Source organism: Cherax quadricarinatus, chromosome 70, assembly GCF_038502225.1.
Source record: "Cherax quadricarinatus isolate ZL_2023a chromosome 70, ASM3850222v1, whole genome shotgun sequence".
Classification (NCBI taxonomy): Eukaryota; Metazoa; Arthropoda; class Malacostraca; order Decapoda; family Parastacidae; genus Cherax; species Cherax quadricarinatus.
In genome coordinates, this window is record NC_091361.1 from 22036371 (window position 1) to 22051922 (window position 15552).

Here is a 15552-nt window from a genome sequence, read left to right on the forward strand (position 1 = left end):
TGACCCAAAAAAGAAAGAAAATCCCCAAAAAGAAAATACTTTCATCATCATTCAACACTTTCACCACACTCACACATTATCACTGTTTTTGCAGTGGTGCTCAGAATACAACAGTTTAGAAGCACACACATATAAAGATACACAACATATCCCTCTAAACTGCCAATATCCCAAACCCCTCCTTTAAAGTGCAGGCATTGTACTTCCCATTTCCAGGACTCAAGTCCGACTATATGAAAATAACCGGTTTCCCTGAACCCCTTCACTAAATATTACCCTGCTCACACTCCAACAGATCTTCAGGTCCCAAGTACCATTTGTCTCCATTCACTCCTATCTAACACGCTCACGCACGCTTGCTGGAAGTCCAAGCCCCTTGCCCACAAAACCTCCTTGACCCCCTCTCTCCAACCCTTTCGAGGACGACCCCTACCCCGCCTTCCTTCCCCTATAGATTTATATGCTTTCCATGTCATTCTACTTTGATCCATTCTCTCTAAATGACCAAACCACCTCAACAACCCCTCTTCTGCTCTCTGACTAATACTTTTATTAACTCCACACCTTTTCCTAATTTCCACACTCCGAATTTTCTGCATAATATTTACACCACATATTGCCCTTAAACGGGACATCTCCACTGCCTCCAACCGTCTCCTTGCTGCTGCATTTACCACCCAAGCTTCACACCCATATAAGAGTGTTGGTACTACTATACTTTCATACATTCCCTTCTTTGCCTTCATAGATAACGTTTTTTTCTGACTCCACATATACCTCAACGCACCACTCACCTTTTTTCCCTCATCAATTCTATGATTAACCTCATCCTTCATAAATCCATCCGCCGACACGTCAACTCCCAAGTATCTGAAAACATTCACTTCTTCCATACTCCTCCTCCCCAATTTGATATCCAATTTTTCTTTATCTAAATCATTTGATACCCTCATCACCTTACTCTTTTCTATGTTCACTTTCAACTTTCTACCTTTACACACATTCCCAAACTCATCCACTAACCTTTTTAGTTTTTCTTTAGAATCTCCCATAAGCACAGTATCATCAGCAAAAAGTAACTGTGTCAATTCCCATTTTGAATTTGATTCCCCATAGTTTAATCCCACCCCTCTCCCGAACACCCTAGCATTTACTTCTTTTACAACCCCATCTATAAATATATTAAACAACCATGGTGACATTACACTTCCCTGTCTAAGACCTACTTTTACCGAGAAGTATTCTCCCTCTCTTCTACACACCCTAACCTGAGCCTCACTATCCTCATAAAAACTCTTAACAGCATTTAGTAACTTACCACCTATTCCATGTACTTGCAACATCTGCCACATTGCTCCTCTATCCACTCTATCATATGCCTTTTCTAAATCCATAAATGCAATAAAAACTTCCCTACCTTTATCTAAATACGGCTCACATATATGCTTCAATGTAAACACTTGATCTACACATCCCCTACCCACTCTAAAACCTCCTTGCTCATCTGCAATCCTACATTCTGTCTTACCTCTAATTCTTCCAATAATAACCCTACCGTACACTTTTCCTGGTATACTCAGTAAACTTATTCCTTTATAATTTTTACAATCCCTTTTGTCTCCCTTCCCTTTATATAAAGGGACTATACATGCTCTCTGCCAGTTCCTTGGTACCTTCCCCTCTTTCATATATTTATTAAACAAAAATACCAACCACTCCAACACTCTTCTCCCCTGCTTTTAACTAAAATTCAAAGAGGAAAGCAAAAGAAATGTAACAGAGGCCTGGGGACGTGATTAATGAGCACAGGAAATGTTATTTTAGTGCCAGGAATGTCTGTCTTGTTTATTCTGGACCCTGTTTGGAAATTGGCATCTTTTGAAATTTGTGTGAAATTGGCAAAATTGCCAATTTCTGACCACGTTACTGGTTAGTTGTATTCGGTAAATGGGTGGTTTCTTGTACTCATTCGATAGACAAAATGGAGTTCTAGTGAAACAGGTATGATTTTTGTCGACTGGTACATTGTAATTGGCCAATAATAGGGCTCGAAGTGGGCGAAATCGCCGATGCGTAAACATTGTTGAGACCGCTAACTTCGTGAGAGCATAATTCCATATGTTTTCCATCAAATTTCATACTTTTGGTGTCATTATGATTGGGAAAAGATTCTCTATCATTTCATAAGAAAAAATAATTTTTTTTTTTTTCGAAAAATTTCCGACCCTGAGAACAAGTTTAGGAGAGGGCCTGCTGACCCTGAAAGGGTTAAACTGTGAAAGAGAAGCATCAGTTTGTGAATTTATTGTGAATTGCTCCTCACACTTAACATGGTTCTTGATGAAACAGTCACTTTTAATCAGGTTTTGCAGAGGCTTTCATGAATATAATTAGCCTGAATAAAGAAATGTATGCAACATTTATTTATTTATTTATTTATATTTTTTCAGAAAATGCAGCGTGGCACACACTGTTGAAGAGTGACAAAGCCCCAGTACATGTTCTGCGCTGGTATAACCTGATGGAATCTCAGGTATTGTAATAATGAGCCTTATACCCATGTGAAGCATGAATTTATCTTGTTAGAAAAGGTGAACAAAATTGTATCCAACTTGAATTAATAACTGGTTTTGCCAAAATATGAAGATGTGGATAGAAAGCTGAGAACCAGTAAATGGAGCAGAATAACACACAAAGTAGTACAGGTTTGACTCTATAGAAATATTTATCAATTTGATTAAGCTTACATTGAAATGAAACCTAGTGAAAATGAAACCACATGCTGTTTTGTATTTTTTTTTTTAAATATACCAGCCACTTTCCACTCAGGTAGAGTGACCCCACCAAAAAAGTGATATTTTCACTACTCACTCTATCACTGTCTTGCCAGAGATATACTGACATTATAGTTTGAAGAACCATCTAATGTCTGCATGCCTCTGGTAAAGTGGTCATAAACGGAGTGATGGTGAGAGTGTTCTTTTGTTTTGGGTCACCCTAACACAATGAGAGAGGGCTGGTGTGAAATTTTTTTAAATTTTAATTTTTTGTTTATGCCCAGGTTAAGTCTTAGCTTAATAGATTTACTAATGATGCTGAATGTAATAGTTTGCAACTTGCAATACTGAGAACAGCAAGTTGTGATGACAGGGTCATGTTTCATGCTAACGCGACGGTCTGGAGTTTTGAGACTCTCTGACCGCGGGTTCAATCCCGCCCGTGGTATGGTGTGTTTTTCATGTTTCAGGAATGATTGCTGATAATGAAAGTTCATTTGAATGAATATGAGGGTATGTGTATGAAAGACTAAGTGTTAATGTTTGAGAATGTAATCAGCATGTATGTGAACACTTCTCATGAAATGGCAACAAACACTCCTAAATGAAAGCTTTCTGTTAGTCTAAAATCCTACTCTAAATGAATAATTTATATTTTGTAACTGAAAAGAAAAAAGAAAATTCTCAAAGTGGGATGTTTGAATGTGCGTGGATGTTGTGCATATGATAAGACAGAGATGATTGTGGATGTTATGAATGAGAAGAAGCTGGATGTCCTGGCTTTAAGTGAAACAAAACTGAAGGGGGTGGGAGAGTTTGTGAGGAGAAGTAAATGGGATTAAGTCAGGGGTTTCAAATAGAGTTAGAGCTAAAGAAGGAGTAGCAATAATGTTGAAGGATAAGCTATGGCAGGAAAAGAGGGAGTATAAATGTATTAATTCAAGAATTATGTGGAGTAAAATAAAGGTTGGATGTGAAAAGTGGGTTATAGTAAGTGTATATGCATCTGGAGAAGAGGGAAGTGTAGAGGAGAGAGAGAGAGATTTTGGGAAATGTTGAATGAGTGCATGGGGAGTTTTGAACCAAGTGTAAGAGTACTTGTGGTTGGGGATTTCAATGCTAAAGTGGGTAAAAATGTTGTGGAGGGAGTAGTAGGTAAATTTGGGGTGCCAGGGGTTAATGAAAATGGGGAGCCTTTAATTGAGCTATGTGTAGAAAGAGGTTTGGTAATAAGTAATATATATTTTATAAAAAAGAGGATAAATAAATATACAAGGTATGATATAGCACGTATTGGTGGATAAAAGGTTGATGGGTAGGTTTCAGGATGTACATGTTTATAGAGGGGCAACTGATATATTGGATCATTATGTAGTTGTAGCTACAGTTAGGGAAATAGGTAGATGGGACAAAAGGAAAATGGCAACAAGTAAGAAAGAGGTGAAAGTGTATAGACTAAGGGAGGAGGAAGTTCAGGCGAGATATATAAGCAACTATTGGCAGAAAGGTGGGATAGTGCAAGTATGAGTAGTGGGGGGGGGCTGAAAAGGGTTGGAATAGTTTTAAAAGTGCAGTATTAGAATTTGGGGCAGAAGTTTGTGGTTATAGGAGGGTGGGTGCAGGAGGAAAGAGGAGTGATTGGTGGAATGATGAAGTAAAGGGTGTGTTAAAAGAGGAAAAGGTAGCTTATGAGAGGTTTTTACAAAGCAGAAGTGTTATAAGAAGAGTAGAGCATATGGAGAGTAAAAGAAAGGTGAAGAGAGTGGTGAGAGAGTGCAAAAGGAAAGCAGATGATAGAGTGGGAGAGGCATGTCAAGAAATTTTGATGAAAATAAGAAAAAATTTTGGAGTGAGATAAATAAGTTAAGAAAGCCTAGAGAACAAATGGATTTGTCAGCTAAAAACAGAGTAGGGGAGTTAGTAGATGGGGAGATGGAGGTACAGTGGACCCCCGCATACCGATTTTAATCCGTGCAAGAGGGGTCATTGGTATGCGAAATAATCGGTATGCGAATGAATTTTCCCCATAAGAAATAATGGAAATCAAATTAATCCGTGCAAGACACCCAAAAGTATGAAAAAAAATTTTTTTACCACATGAAATGTTAATTTTAATACACACAAACTGAAAAAGGCATGCACACTTACATGACACTTACTTTTATTGAAGATCTGGTGATGATTGATGGGATGGGAGGAGGGGAGAGAGAGTGTTAGTGTTTAGAAGGGGAATCCCCTTCCATTAAGACTTGAGGTGTCGAGTCCTTTTCTGGGGTTACTTCCCTTCTTCTTTTAATGCCACTAGGACCAGCTTCAGAGTCACTGGACTTCTTTCGCACAACATATCTGTCCATAGTGGCCTATACCTCTCGTTCCTTTATGACTTCCCTAAAGTGTTTCACAACATTGTCAGTGTACAGGTTGCCAACACGGCTTGCAATAGCTGTGTGAGGGTGATTTTCATCAAAAAAGGTTTGCACTTCAAGCCACTTTGCACACATTTCCTTAATCTTTGTAGTAGGCAACTTCTTCAATTTCTCTCTCCCCTCCTCTGAACCAGTTTCCTCAGGTCTGGCCTCTTGCTGTTGAAGTTGATCTATCAGCTCATCAGTGGTTAGTTCTTCATTGTCCTCCTCCACCAACTCTTCCACATCCTCCCCACTAACCTCCAACCCCAAGGACTTTCCCAATGCCACAATGGATTCCTCAACTGGCATAATCCTCTCAGGGTTAGCCTCAAACCCTTCAAAATCCCTTTTGTCTACACATTCTGGCCACAGTTTCTTCCAAGCAGAGTTCAAGGTCTTCTTAGTCACTCCCTCCCAAGCCTTACCTATAAGGTTTACACAATTGAGGATATTAAAGTGCTCTCTCCAAAACTCTCTTAGAGTCAGTTGAGTTTCTGAGGTCACTACAAAGCACCTTTCAAACAGAGCTTTTGTGTACAGTTTTTTGAAGTTTGCAATAACCTGCTGGTCCATGGGCTGCAGGAGAGGAGTGGTATTAGGAGGCAAAAACTTGATGTTAATGAATTTCATGTCCCCATAAAGTCGCTCTGCCACGTCTGTAGGATGACCAGGGGCATTGTCTAACACCAGGAGGCACTTAAGTTCTAATTTCTTTTCAGTTAGGTAATCTTTCACATTGGGGGCAAATGCATGGTGTAACCAGTCATAGAAAAAGTCCCTAGTGACCCATGCCTTACTGTTTGCCCTCCACAGCACACACAAATTCTCCTTGAGGACATTCTTTTGCCTGAATGCTCTGGGAGTTTCAGAGTGATACACTAATAAAGGCTTAACTTTGCAATCACCAGTAGCATTGGAACACATCAACAAAGTAAGCCTGTCTTTCATAGGCTTATGTCCTGGGAGTGCCTTTTCCTCCTGAGTAATGTAGGTCCTGCTTGGCGTTTTCTTCCAAAACAGGCCTGTTTCATCACAATTAAACACTTGTTCAGGTTTCAGTCCTTCAGTCTCTATGTACTCCTTGAATTCATGCACATATTTTTCAGCCGCTTTGTGGTCCGAACTGGCAGCCTCACCATGCCTTATCACACTATGTATGCCACTACGCTTCTTAAATCTCTCAAACCAACCTTTGCTGGCCTTAAATTCACTCACATCAGCACTAGTTGCAGGCATTTTTTTAATTAAATCCTCATGCAACTTCCTAGCCTTTTCGCTTATGATCGCTTGAGAGACGCTATCTCCTGCTAACTGTTTTTCATTTATCCACACCAATAAGAGTCTCTCAACATCTTCCATCACTTGCGATCTTTGTTTCGAAAACACAGTTAAACCTTTGGCAAGAACAGCTTCCTTGATTGCCTTTCTGGTGCCCACAATAGTAGCGATGGTTGATTGGGGTTTCTTGTACAACCTGACCAGGTCGGCGATACGCACTCCACTTTCATACTTATCAATGATCTCTTTCTTCATCTCTATTGGAATTCTCACCCTTATTGCTGTAGGGTTGGCACTAGAAGCTTTCTTGGGGCCCATGGTCACTTATTTTCCAGAAAAAGCACCGAAAACACTGTAATAATACGAAATATTCCGATTGTATGCTTGGATGTTACCGCGGAGGCTGGCTGGTAAACAATGCCACCGGCGGCACATGTGAGGCTGGCTGAGGGCGCACATTGGACGTGTCTCGGACGAAAATCGGTGAGCGGGTTTTTAAGCGGTATGCGAGGCAAAATTTTTGCGATTAAAGGAAGCGGTATGCGGATTAATCGTTATGTGATGCCAACGGTATGCGGGGGTCCACTGTATTGGGTAGATGGCGGGAAAATTTTGAGGAACTTTTAAATGTCGACGAAGAAAGGGAGGTGGTAATTTCATGCAGTGGCCAGGGATGTATACCATCTTTTAGGAGTGAAGAAGAGCAGGATGTGAGTGTTGGGGAGGTGCGTGAGGCATTACGTAAAATGAAAGGGGGTAAAGCAGCTGGAACTGACGGGATCATGACAGACATGTTAAAAGCAGGGGGATATAGTGTTGGAGTGGTTGGTATTTTTGTTTAATAAATGTTTGAAAGAGGGGAAGTTACCTAGAGATTGGCAGAGAGCATGTATAGTTCCTTTATATAAAGGGAAGGGGGACAAAAGAGATTGTAAAAATTATAGAGGAATAAGTTTACTGAGTATACCAGGAAAAGTGTATGGTAGGATTATTATTGAACGAATTAGAAGTAAGACAGAATGTAGGGTTGTGGATGAGCAAGGAGGTTTTAGAGTGGGTAAGGGATGTGTAGGTCAAGTGTTTACATTGAAGCATATATGTGAACAGTATTTAGATAAAGGTAGGGAAGTTTTCATTGCATTTATGGATTTAGAAAAAGCATATGATAACGGATAGGGGAGCAATGAGGCAGATGTTGCAAGTACAGTGGACCCTCAGCTAACGATTGCATCACCTAATGTTAAATCTAGCATACGATACATTTTAACACAAAAATTTTGCCTCGGCTTACGCTAAAAAACTCACCCTATGCGATTCGTTAGAGACGTGTCCACGTGTGGCTTGAGCGCGCCTCAGTTGTCCCGTGGGTGCCAGTGTTTATAAGCCAACCAGTGCAGTCGCATCCATGCATACAATCAGAACATTTCATATTATCACAGTGTTTTTAGTGATTGTACCTTTAAAATAAGCCACCTTGGGCCCCAAGAAAGCTTCTAGTGTCAACCATGCGGTAAAAAAAGGTGAAAATTACTATGGAAATGAAGAAAGATAATTGCTAAGTACGAAAGTGGAGTGAGTGTCTCGGTGCTGGCCAGGTTGTATACCAAACCCCAATCAACCATCGCTACTATTGTGGCCAACAAAACGGCAATCAAGGAAGCTGTTCTTACAAAAGGTGCAAGTTTATTTTCGAAACAGAGATCGCAAGTACTCGAAGATGTTGAGAGACTGTTTATTGGTGTAGATAAATGAAAAACAGATAGCAAGAGATACATGACTCAAGAAATCGTAATGACACGATTGCAAACAAACCATACCATGGGTGGGGATAGAACCTGCGATCAGAGAGTCAAAAAACTCCTGACCGTCGCATTAGCCACTGGACCAGCTATCCACAAAAAGATTCATACAACTAGGTATACAGTGGACCCCCGGTTAACGATATTTTTTCACTCCAGAAGTATGTTCAGGTGCCAGTACTGACCGAATTTGTTCCCATAAGAAATATTGTGAAGTAGATTAGTCCATTTCAGACCCACAAACATACACGTACAAACGCACTTACATAAATACACTTACATAATTGGTCGCATTCGGAGGTAATCGTTATGCGGGGGTCCACTGTATTTCTACACCATAGGAAGGTTAGCACAGGCACCTCTGTGACCACAAATGCAAGTTTTTACAGACGAATCTCCAGCTAGCGTGGCCGTGACAAACTCTAGCTCAAGTCCCCTCAAAGCCGTCAACATGACTCACGAAATCGTAATGACATGATTGCAAACAAACCATACCACAGGCGGGGATAGAACCAGCAATCAGAGAGTCTCAAAACTCCAGACCGTCGCGTTAGCCACTGGACCAGCTAGCTACAATATCGCGGGTTCTATCCCCGCCCGTGGTATGGTTTGTTTGCAATCGTGTCATTACGATTTCGTGAGTCATGTTGACGGCTTTGAGGGGACTTGAGCTAGAGTTTGTCACGGCCATGCTAGCTGGAGATTCGTTTGTAAAAACTTGCATTTGTGGTCACAGTGGTGCCTATGCTAACCTTACTATGGTGTAGAAATATACCTAGTTGGGCGAATCTTACTGTGGCTAGCTGGTCCAGTGGCTAACGTGACGGTCTGGAGTTTTGAGACTCTCTGACCGCGGGTTCAGATTCCGCCCGTGGTATGGTTTGAGGTAAGTATAGATTTGAGACTAGTACAGAGTGAGTAATGTTGCTTGTGGAACAGTGTATTTTTGCTAGAATGCCCACCATTTTGGAAATTTTTGTAGATGTGTTGGATGTTTTAGGTAGTAGGTTGATAGACAGCAACCGCCCAGGGAGGAACTACTGTTCTGCCAAGTGAGTGTAAAATGCAAGCCTGTAATTGTTTTACATGATTCTAGGATTGCTGTTTTTTTTTTTTTTTCCTGTCTCATAAGCACGCAAGATTTCAGGTACATCTTGCTACTTCTACTTATGCATGTACAAGCATTTATGTACACACACCCCTCTGGGTTTTCTTCTATTTTCTTGCTAGTTTTTGTTTGTTTTCTCTTATCTCCATGGGGATGTAGAACAGAATTCTTCCTCCGTAAGCCATGCGTGTCGTAAGAGGCGACTAAAATGCCGGAGCAAGGGGCAAGTAACCCCTTCTCCTGTATACAGAACTAATTTTAAAAAGAGAAAATTTTGTTTTTCTGCTTAGGTCACCTGCCTTGGTGGGATGTGGCTGGTTTGTTGAAAAAAAAATTTTGTTGGTTGTGAGTGTTGAATCGCAATTTGCAGTCAGGTGTATTCCCAATAATTTTTTTTTCTGTGCATAAATTATTTTTATGTTAAAAGTTTGCTGGCTATCATCCAGGTAGAAATTGTTATTAGCTCCTCATTAACTTATGTTATTAAGAACAGTGGGATCTGAATTAGGTATGACCAATGTCATCTGCAAACAGAATGGGTTTAAATTTTTGAGAGGCATTTGGTGGGTTGTTTATGTAGATAAAACTTAATAGTGGGTCAAGAGTGCTACCCTGAGGAACCTGTATGTTGATAGTGTGTGGTAATGAGGCAGTGTCATTGAATGTGTTGCAAACAGTAAATTTTGACCTAGATATAAGAGAATGGGTCTGTGGAGTGAGTGTGCACAGTGCAACAGAAAACCTACTCCACTCAGTATATAATGGGAACTTCTAGTTTAATTTAAAATAAAGTGGAACCTCAATTTTTGTGATTAATCTGTTCTAAAAAGTCTGATAAAAACTGAATCATATGAAAACTGAAGCAATATTTCCTGTAAGAAATAATGTAAATCCAATTAATCCGTTCCAGCCACCCAAAAATATTAACAAAAAATACATTTTATAGAGAATAACTATAGTTTTACATACAGAAAACAATGAGAAATAAATATAAATGACTAAAGAAATGGATAAATGAACATTTAACATCACTAACCTGTGTTAAAGACTCTTGTTGGCATATGGAAAACAGCGAGGGGAGTGGGAGAAGAGGTTATTTTTTGGAAGGGGAATCCCCTTCCATAAGGACTTCAGGTATCAAGGCCCTATCTGAGGTTGCTTCCCTTCTTTGTCTTTTACTGGCACTAGGACCAGCTTGAGAGTCACTGTACCCCTGTCATATAAAAAATCTGTCCAGAAAGGTCTGTTTCTGGCATATCTTTAAGATTTGCCTAAATTGGGACAAGGCATTGTCATTGAACATGTTGCAGACATGGCTTGCAACAGCTTTGTTAGGGTGATATTTCTCCACAAAACTTTGCAACTTGCTCCACTTTGCACACATGTCCTTAATCACCAAAGAAAGCACATTCTCCCTCTCTCTCTTCCTCCTCGTCTGAAGCAGTTTCCTCAGCTGCGATCTGTTGCTGTTCCAGTCGAAGGTCTTGCAGCTCTTCGTTGGTTAGTTCTTCCCTGTGGTCGTCCACCAACTCTTCCACATCCTGGCCACTCACATCCAACCCCATGGACTTCCCCAAAGACACAACAGATTCCACAATAGGCGTAGGGTCATCAGGGTCAGTCTCAAACCCTTCAAAATCTTTCTCGAGGACACATTCTGGCCACAATTTTCTCCAAGCAGAGTTCATCGTCCTGGAAGTCACTTCCTGCCAAGCCTTATCTATAAGGCTTATGCAATTGAGGATATTGAAGTGATTCCTCCAGAACTCTCTTAGGGTCAATTCAGTGTCTGAGGTCATTTCAAAGCACCATTGAAACAGTGCTTTGGTGTAGAGTTTTTTGAAGTTTGAAATTACCTGCTGGTCCATGGGCTAGATGAGAGGAGTGGTATTAAGGGACAAGAACTTCACTGTGATGAAACTAAACTCCTCCAGCAATTGGTCTTCCAAGTCTGGAGGATGAGCAGGAGCATTGTCCATTACCAGGAGACACTTGAGTGACAATTGATTTTCCAGGAGGTATTTTTTCACACTTGGGCCAAACACTTCATTGAGCCAATCAAGGAAAATTTGCTTCGTGACCCATGCCTTATTGTTAGCCTCCCACATCACACACAATTTATTCTTGATGGCATTGTTTTTCTTGAACACATGGTCAGAGTGATACAGCAGTAAAGGCTTCACTTTGAAATCCCCACTAGCATTACCACAGAATGAAAGACTTAGCCTACCCTTCAGAGGCTTGTATCCTGGCAGTGCCTTTTCCTCCTGCATGATGTAGGTCTTCTTTGGCATTTTCTTCCAAAAGGGGCCTGCTTCGTTACAATTTTCAACTCTATGAAAACCGAACAGATGTATGAAAACTGGGACAAAATTTTGACGAAAAAAGTCATCGAAAACCAAATCCCATGAAAACTGGGGCATACGAAAACTGAGGTTCCACTGTAGCAAATTTGAGTCATTTTATAGGGTGGTTTTTATGGTTTTACTAGCAGTTTCTTGGTATCATTTGATAGAATGAAGGATGTACTAGTGAAATAGAGATGATTTTGATCAGTTCCAGACTGGAAGTAGGTGAAATATGCCTTAACCCTTAAACTGTTTAAACAGATCTGTTCACATGCGTAGTGCTCCAAAAGTAGATCTACGTTTTTTTTACATATTTTCAAATATAACAAAAAAAAACGTAGATTGAAGTTTTCTTTTACACGTTTTCAAATGTAAAAAGAAAACAATAAGAAGATCTATGTTTTTTACTTTCAAATGTTTAAAAAAACGTAGATCTACGTTTGGACAGTTTAAGGGTTGAGTGGGGTAGGTTCCCCTCCACGCTCTGTTTTGTTTTTTACCAGGTCTGCTTCAATTATTGGACTGTTTTAAACCATGACCAGTCATTCTTAGTTATATTTTATTAAGCTGAGACATAGGGTAAAACTTCACATTTTGTGTGTGATGGATTCCCTCTAAATAGGGGAGTTCTAGGGGATGTGATTAATGAACAAAGGAAACTGCTTTAGTGGCTGGAATGCCTAGTGTTTTTTTGGACTCTGTTTTTAAAATGGAATTTGTTGAATTTTGTGTAGAATTAGGCAGTTAGCAATTCTGTGCACTTTATAGGGTGGTGCTGATAGTTGAATAGGCAATTTCTTCCATACAATCAGTAGAATGGAAGGCACACTAACGAAATAGCTAGGAATTGGGTTGCATTGAGCAATGAAATTGGCTTAAAATAGGCCTTGGAGTGTGTAAAATCACTTGTGTATACTGCATCCAGATGGCCAACTTCCCACCAACTTATTTCCATGAGTTTTCTCTCACATTTTTCATTTTTAGGTGTCATTACCTCCAGGAAAGGATTCTATGTCATTACAGGAGTTAATTTTTTTTTTTAATTGCAACATTCTCAACACTTAACCTTTTGACTGTCGCGGCCGTATATATACGTCTTACGAGGTACCGTGTTTGACGTATATATACTCATAAATTCTAGCGGCTTGAAATCAAGCAGGAGAAAGCTGGTAGGCCCACATGTGAGAGAATGGGTCTGTGTGGTCAGTGTGCACCATATAAAAAAAATCCTGGAGCACGCAGTGCATAATGAGAAAAAAAAAACTCCTACCGTTTTTTTTAATTAAAATGCCGACTTTGTGGTCTATTTTCGTATAGTATTTATGGTTGTATTCTCGTTTTCTTGGTTTCATTTGATAGAATGGAAAACATATTATAGAAATAGAGGTGATTTTGATTGATTATACTATAAAAAGAACCTAGAAATGGAGCTCAAAGTTGGGGAAATGTTTGATTTTTGCCAATGTTCAAAAGTAAACAAATGATGCCATTGTCCAATAAATGTCCAACTAGCCATTCTAATATGCAGTCATGAATGGGTTGATGTTATTTATACAATTATTACAGTATTGCACTAGTCTGCATAATAGTAAGTCTTCTATTTTTTGTTTGAATAAAAATTCAAAATAGAAAGCAAGAGTAATATTAGAGGGGCCTGGAGACATGACTGATGAGCAAAGAAAATGTTATTTTAGAGCCAGGAATGTCTGCATTGTTCATTCTGGACCTTATTTTGAAATTTTCATATTTTTTAATTTTCGTGAAATTGGCCAAATTGCAAATTTCTGACCACATTATTAGGTAGTTGAAATCGGTAAATGGGCAGTTTCGTGTACTCAATCGATAGAAAAAATGGAGTTCTAAAGAAATAGCTATGAGTTTGGGCGACTGGAATAATGGAATTAGCTGAAAATAGGGCTCAAAGTGGGTGAAATCGCCGATTTGTAAACAGCGCCGAGGTCGCTAACTTCGCGAGAGCATAATTCCGTCAGTTTTCCATCAAATTTTGTTTTTTTGGTGTCATTACAATCGGGAAAAGATTCTCTATCATTTCATAAGAAAAAATATATATATATTTTTTTTTAAATTTTGCGACACCAGGAGACACCTCAGGATTGGGGGTTGCGACGGTCAAAGGGTTAATTTTAGGGATTGTGATGGCAAAAGGGTTAAGGTTTGATATTCCTCAAAACATGAAAATAAGTCACACAGTTTGATTTTAGTGGGTTATTCTGGTAAATAAATCTGCATAATGTAGTGTGAATTTTTACTTAATTCCATTGTTAATATCAAGATATAGAATGAGGTCCACCTCTGGTATGAATTGTGGAACCCATAGCCTCGGAAAAGTGGATAAAAGGCTTCAAGGAAGAATATTTGGATTTCTTCCTGAAGCCATTTAAATATTCCACTACTCCTACCACCCCATCTTTTCATTCTCTTTTACCAATAGGTATATTTTATTACATAATATGGTACAAAAGATTTAAGAGATATATTGCTGGTATAAAGATGATACATACAGTACATGATACATTTCTAGTACATATTGCTTTATGTTTGCCACTGATTATAATGCAAAAATCTCACCCAGCTCCTCAGAGCTGGGGCACATGCCCAAGATGCAGCAGGCATTACTCCTCTGAGCATCAGCCCTGAGTTGCTGGAATAGAAAACTAGCTGCCCTGGGATCCCTAGTTATCCTGATGAGTCTTTTACCTAGCTCCTTAAGGAACTTAGATGCACTCTTTCCCCATGGACCAAGGGTCTCTGAGCCTGTGGGAACAAACATATAATGATGGGCAAGTTCACTGTATTTTCTAGACTTTTGGGACTCCCTGAAGCTGGTATCTGTCCTTCCTTCCTCCTTGGTGTATTGGAGATAGGTATCAGCCAATGTAGATGCACATGTGTTGTCACACATCACCTGCTTGCTGTCTGTCCAGGCTTCAAGGTTGATACCATCTGGATGCTTTTGGCTGCCATCAGATCTGCATAGTTGGGGTGGCTCCCTTATTGCTGGGCATCTGGCTGTTGTGAGGCTCCTCTTTATGATGTTAGTAACCTCTTCATGCCTTGAAATCTTTCCCTTGGATTTACGTCACACAAGACCGAGGTACCCAAATTGGTCTGTTGCTTCACTTCTGCAAATACACCCATGTTCAGTGAGAATAGGGGCGGCAAGTCAAAGGGCAATACCAATGGGGATGGTCTGTGGTTCGAGGCATGTCCCAAGGCTAGAGTTGGAAACAGCTAACAGAAAGTCTCCTGCATGAGGGGCCCTTACTGCCAGGGGGCAGGGTCTATCCTTCCCTGATACACGCTAAAGTAGTTTTTGGGGGATGCAGGTCTAGTTTCAAGATATTTTAATAAATTTGGAACAAATGTGGCATCTTTCTGCCAGTTCTGCATCTTGCTTGGTGGGAGGGAAGCTGGTGGTGGGAAAATAGGTCCTGGTTGTATTGTTTACCTGTTATGCTGAAGCATTGTCTCCAGTAATGCATTGCATAGACTTGCCTGGTCCTAGATTTTTTCCCAGACATAAGATGGTGGTATGGCAGGAGACCTAAAATGGCGGTGTGTGGCAAATTTGAGGGCATTAAAAATTGATGTATTTTGTATGTTGGACCCAGCCAGGTCTCCTGATGTATGCAGTTTAAGAGTTAAGTTAAAAGAAAAGATTGGTTTCAGGGTATTATATAGGGTAAATATCGTTGGAATAATTAAACACGAAGAACATTCTCATTTTTTTTAATTTGTAAAGGAAGTTAAGACACTTTTAAATGATCTGGTACTTTATTCATGTTTTGGTCTTGTATTTTAATTGAGTGTCTG

At 39.9% G+C, this 15552-nt stretch overlaps 1 protein-coding gene across 5 annotated transcripts in view; it reads left to right on the plus strand.

The window, feature by feature from the left end:
* GluProRS (Glutamyl-prolyl-tRNA synthetase) overlaps window positions 1-15552 on the plus strand; it is a 105789-nt gene that overhangs the window by 77206 nt on the left and 13031 nt on the right. For all 5 annotated transcript variants that reach the window (XM_070099950.1, XM_070099951.1, XM_070099952.1 and 2 more), the window contains one exon: window positions 2451-2533. In XM_070099950.1, coding sequence (XP_069956051.1) covers window positions 2451-2533 — 83 coding nt within the window. The remainder of the gene's footprint in view (window positions 1-2450; window positions 2534-15552) is intronic.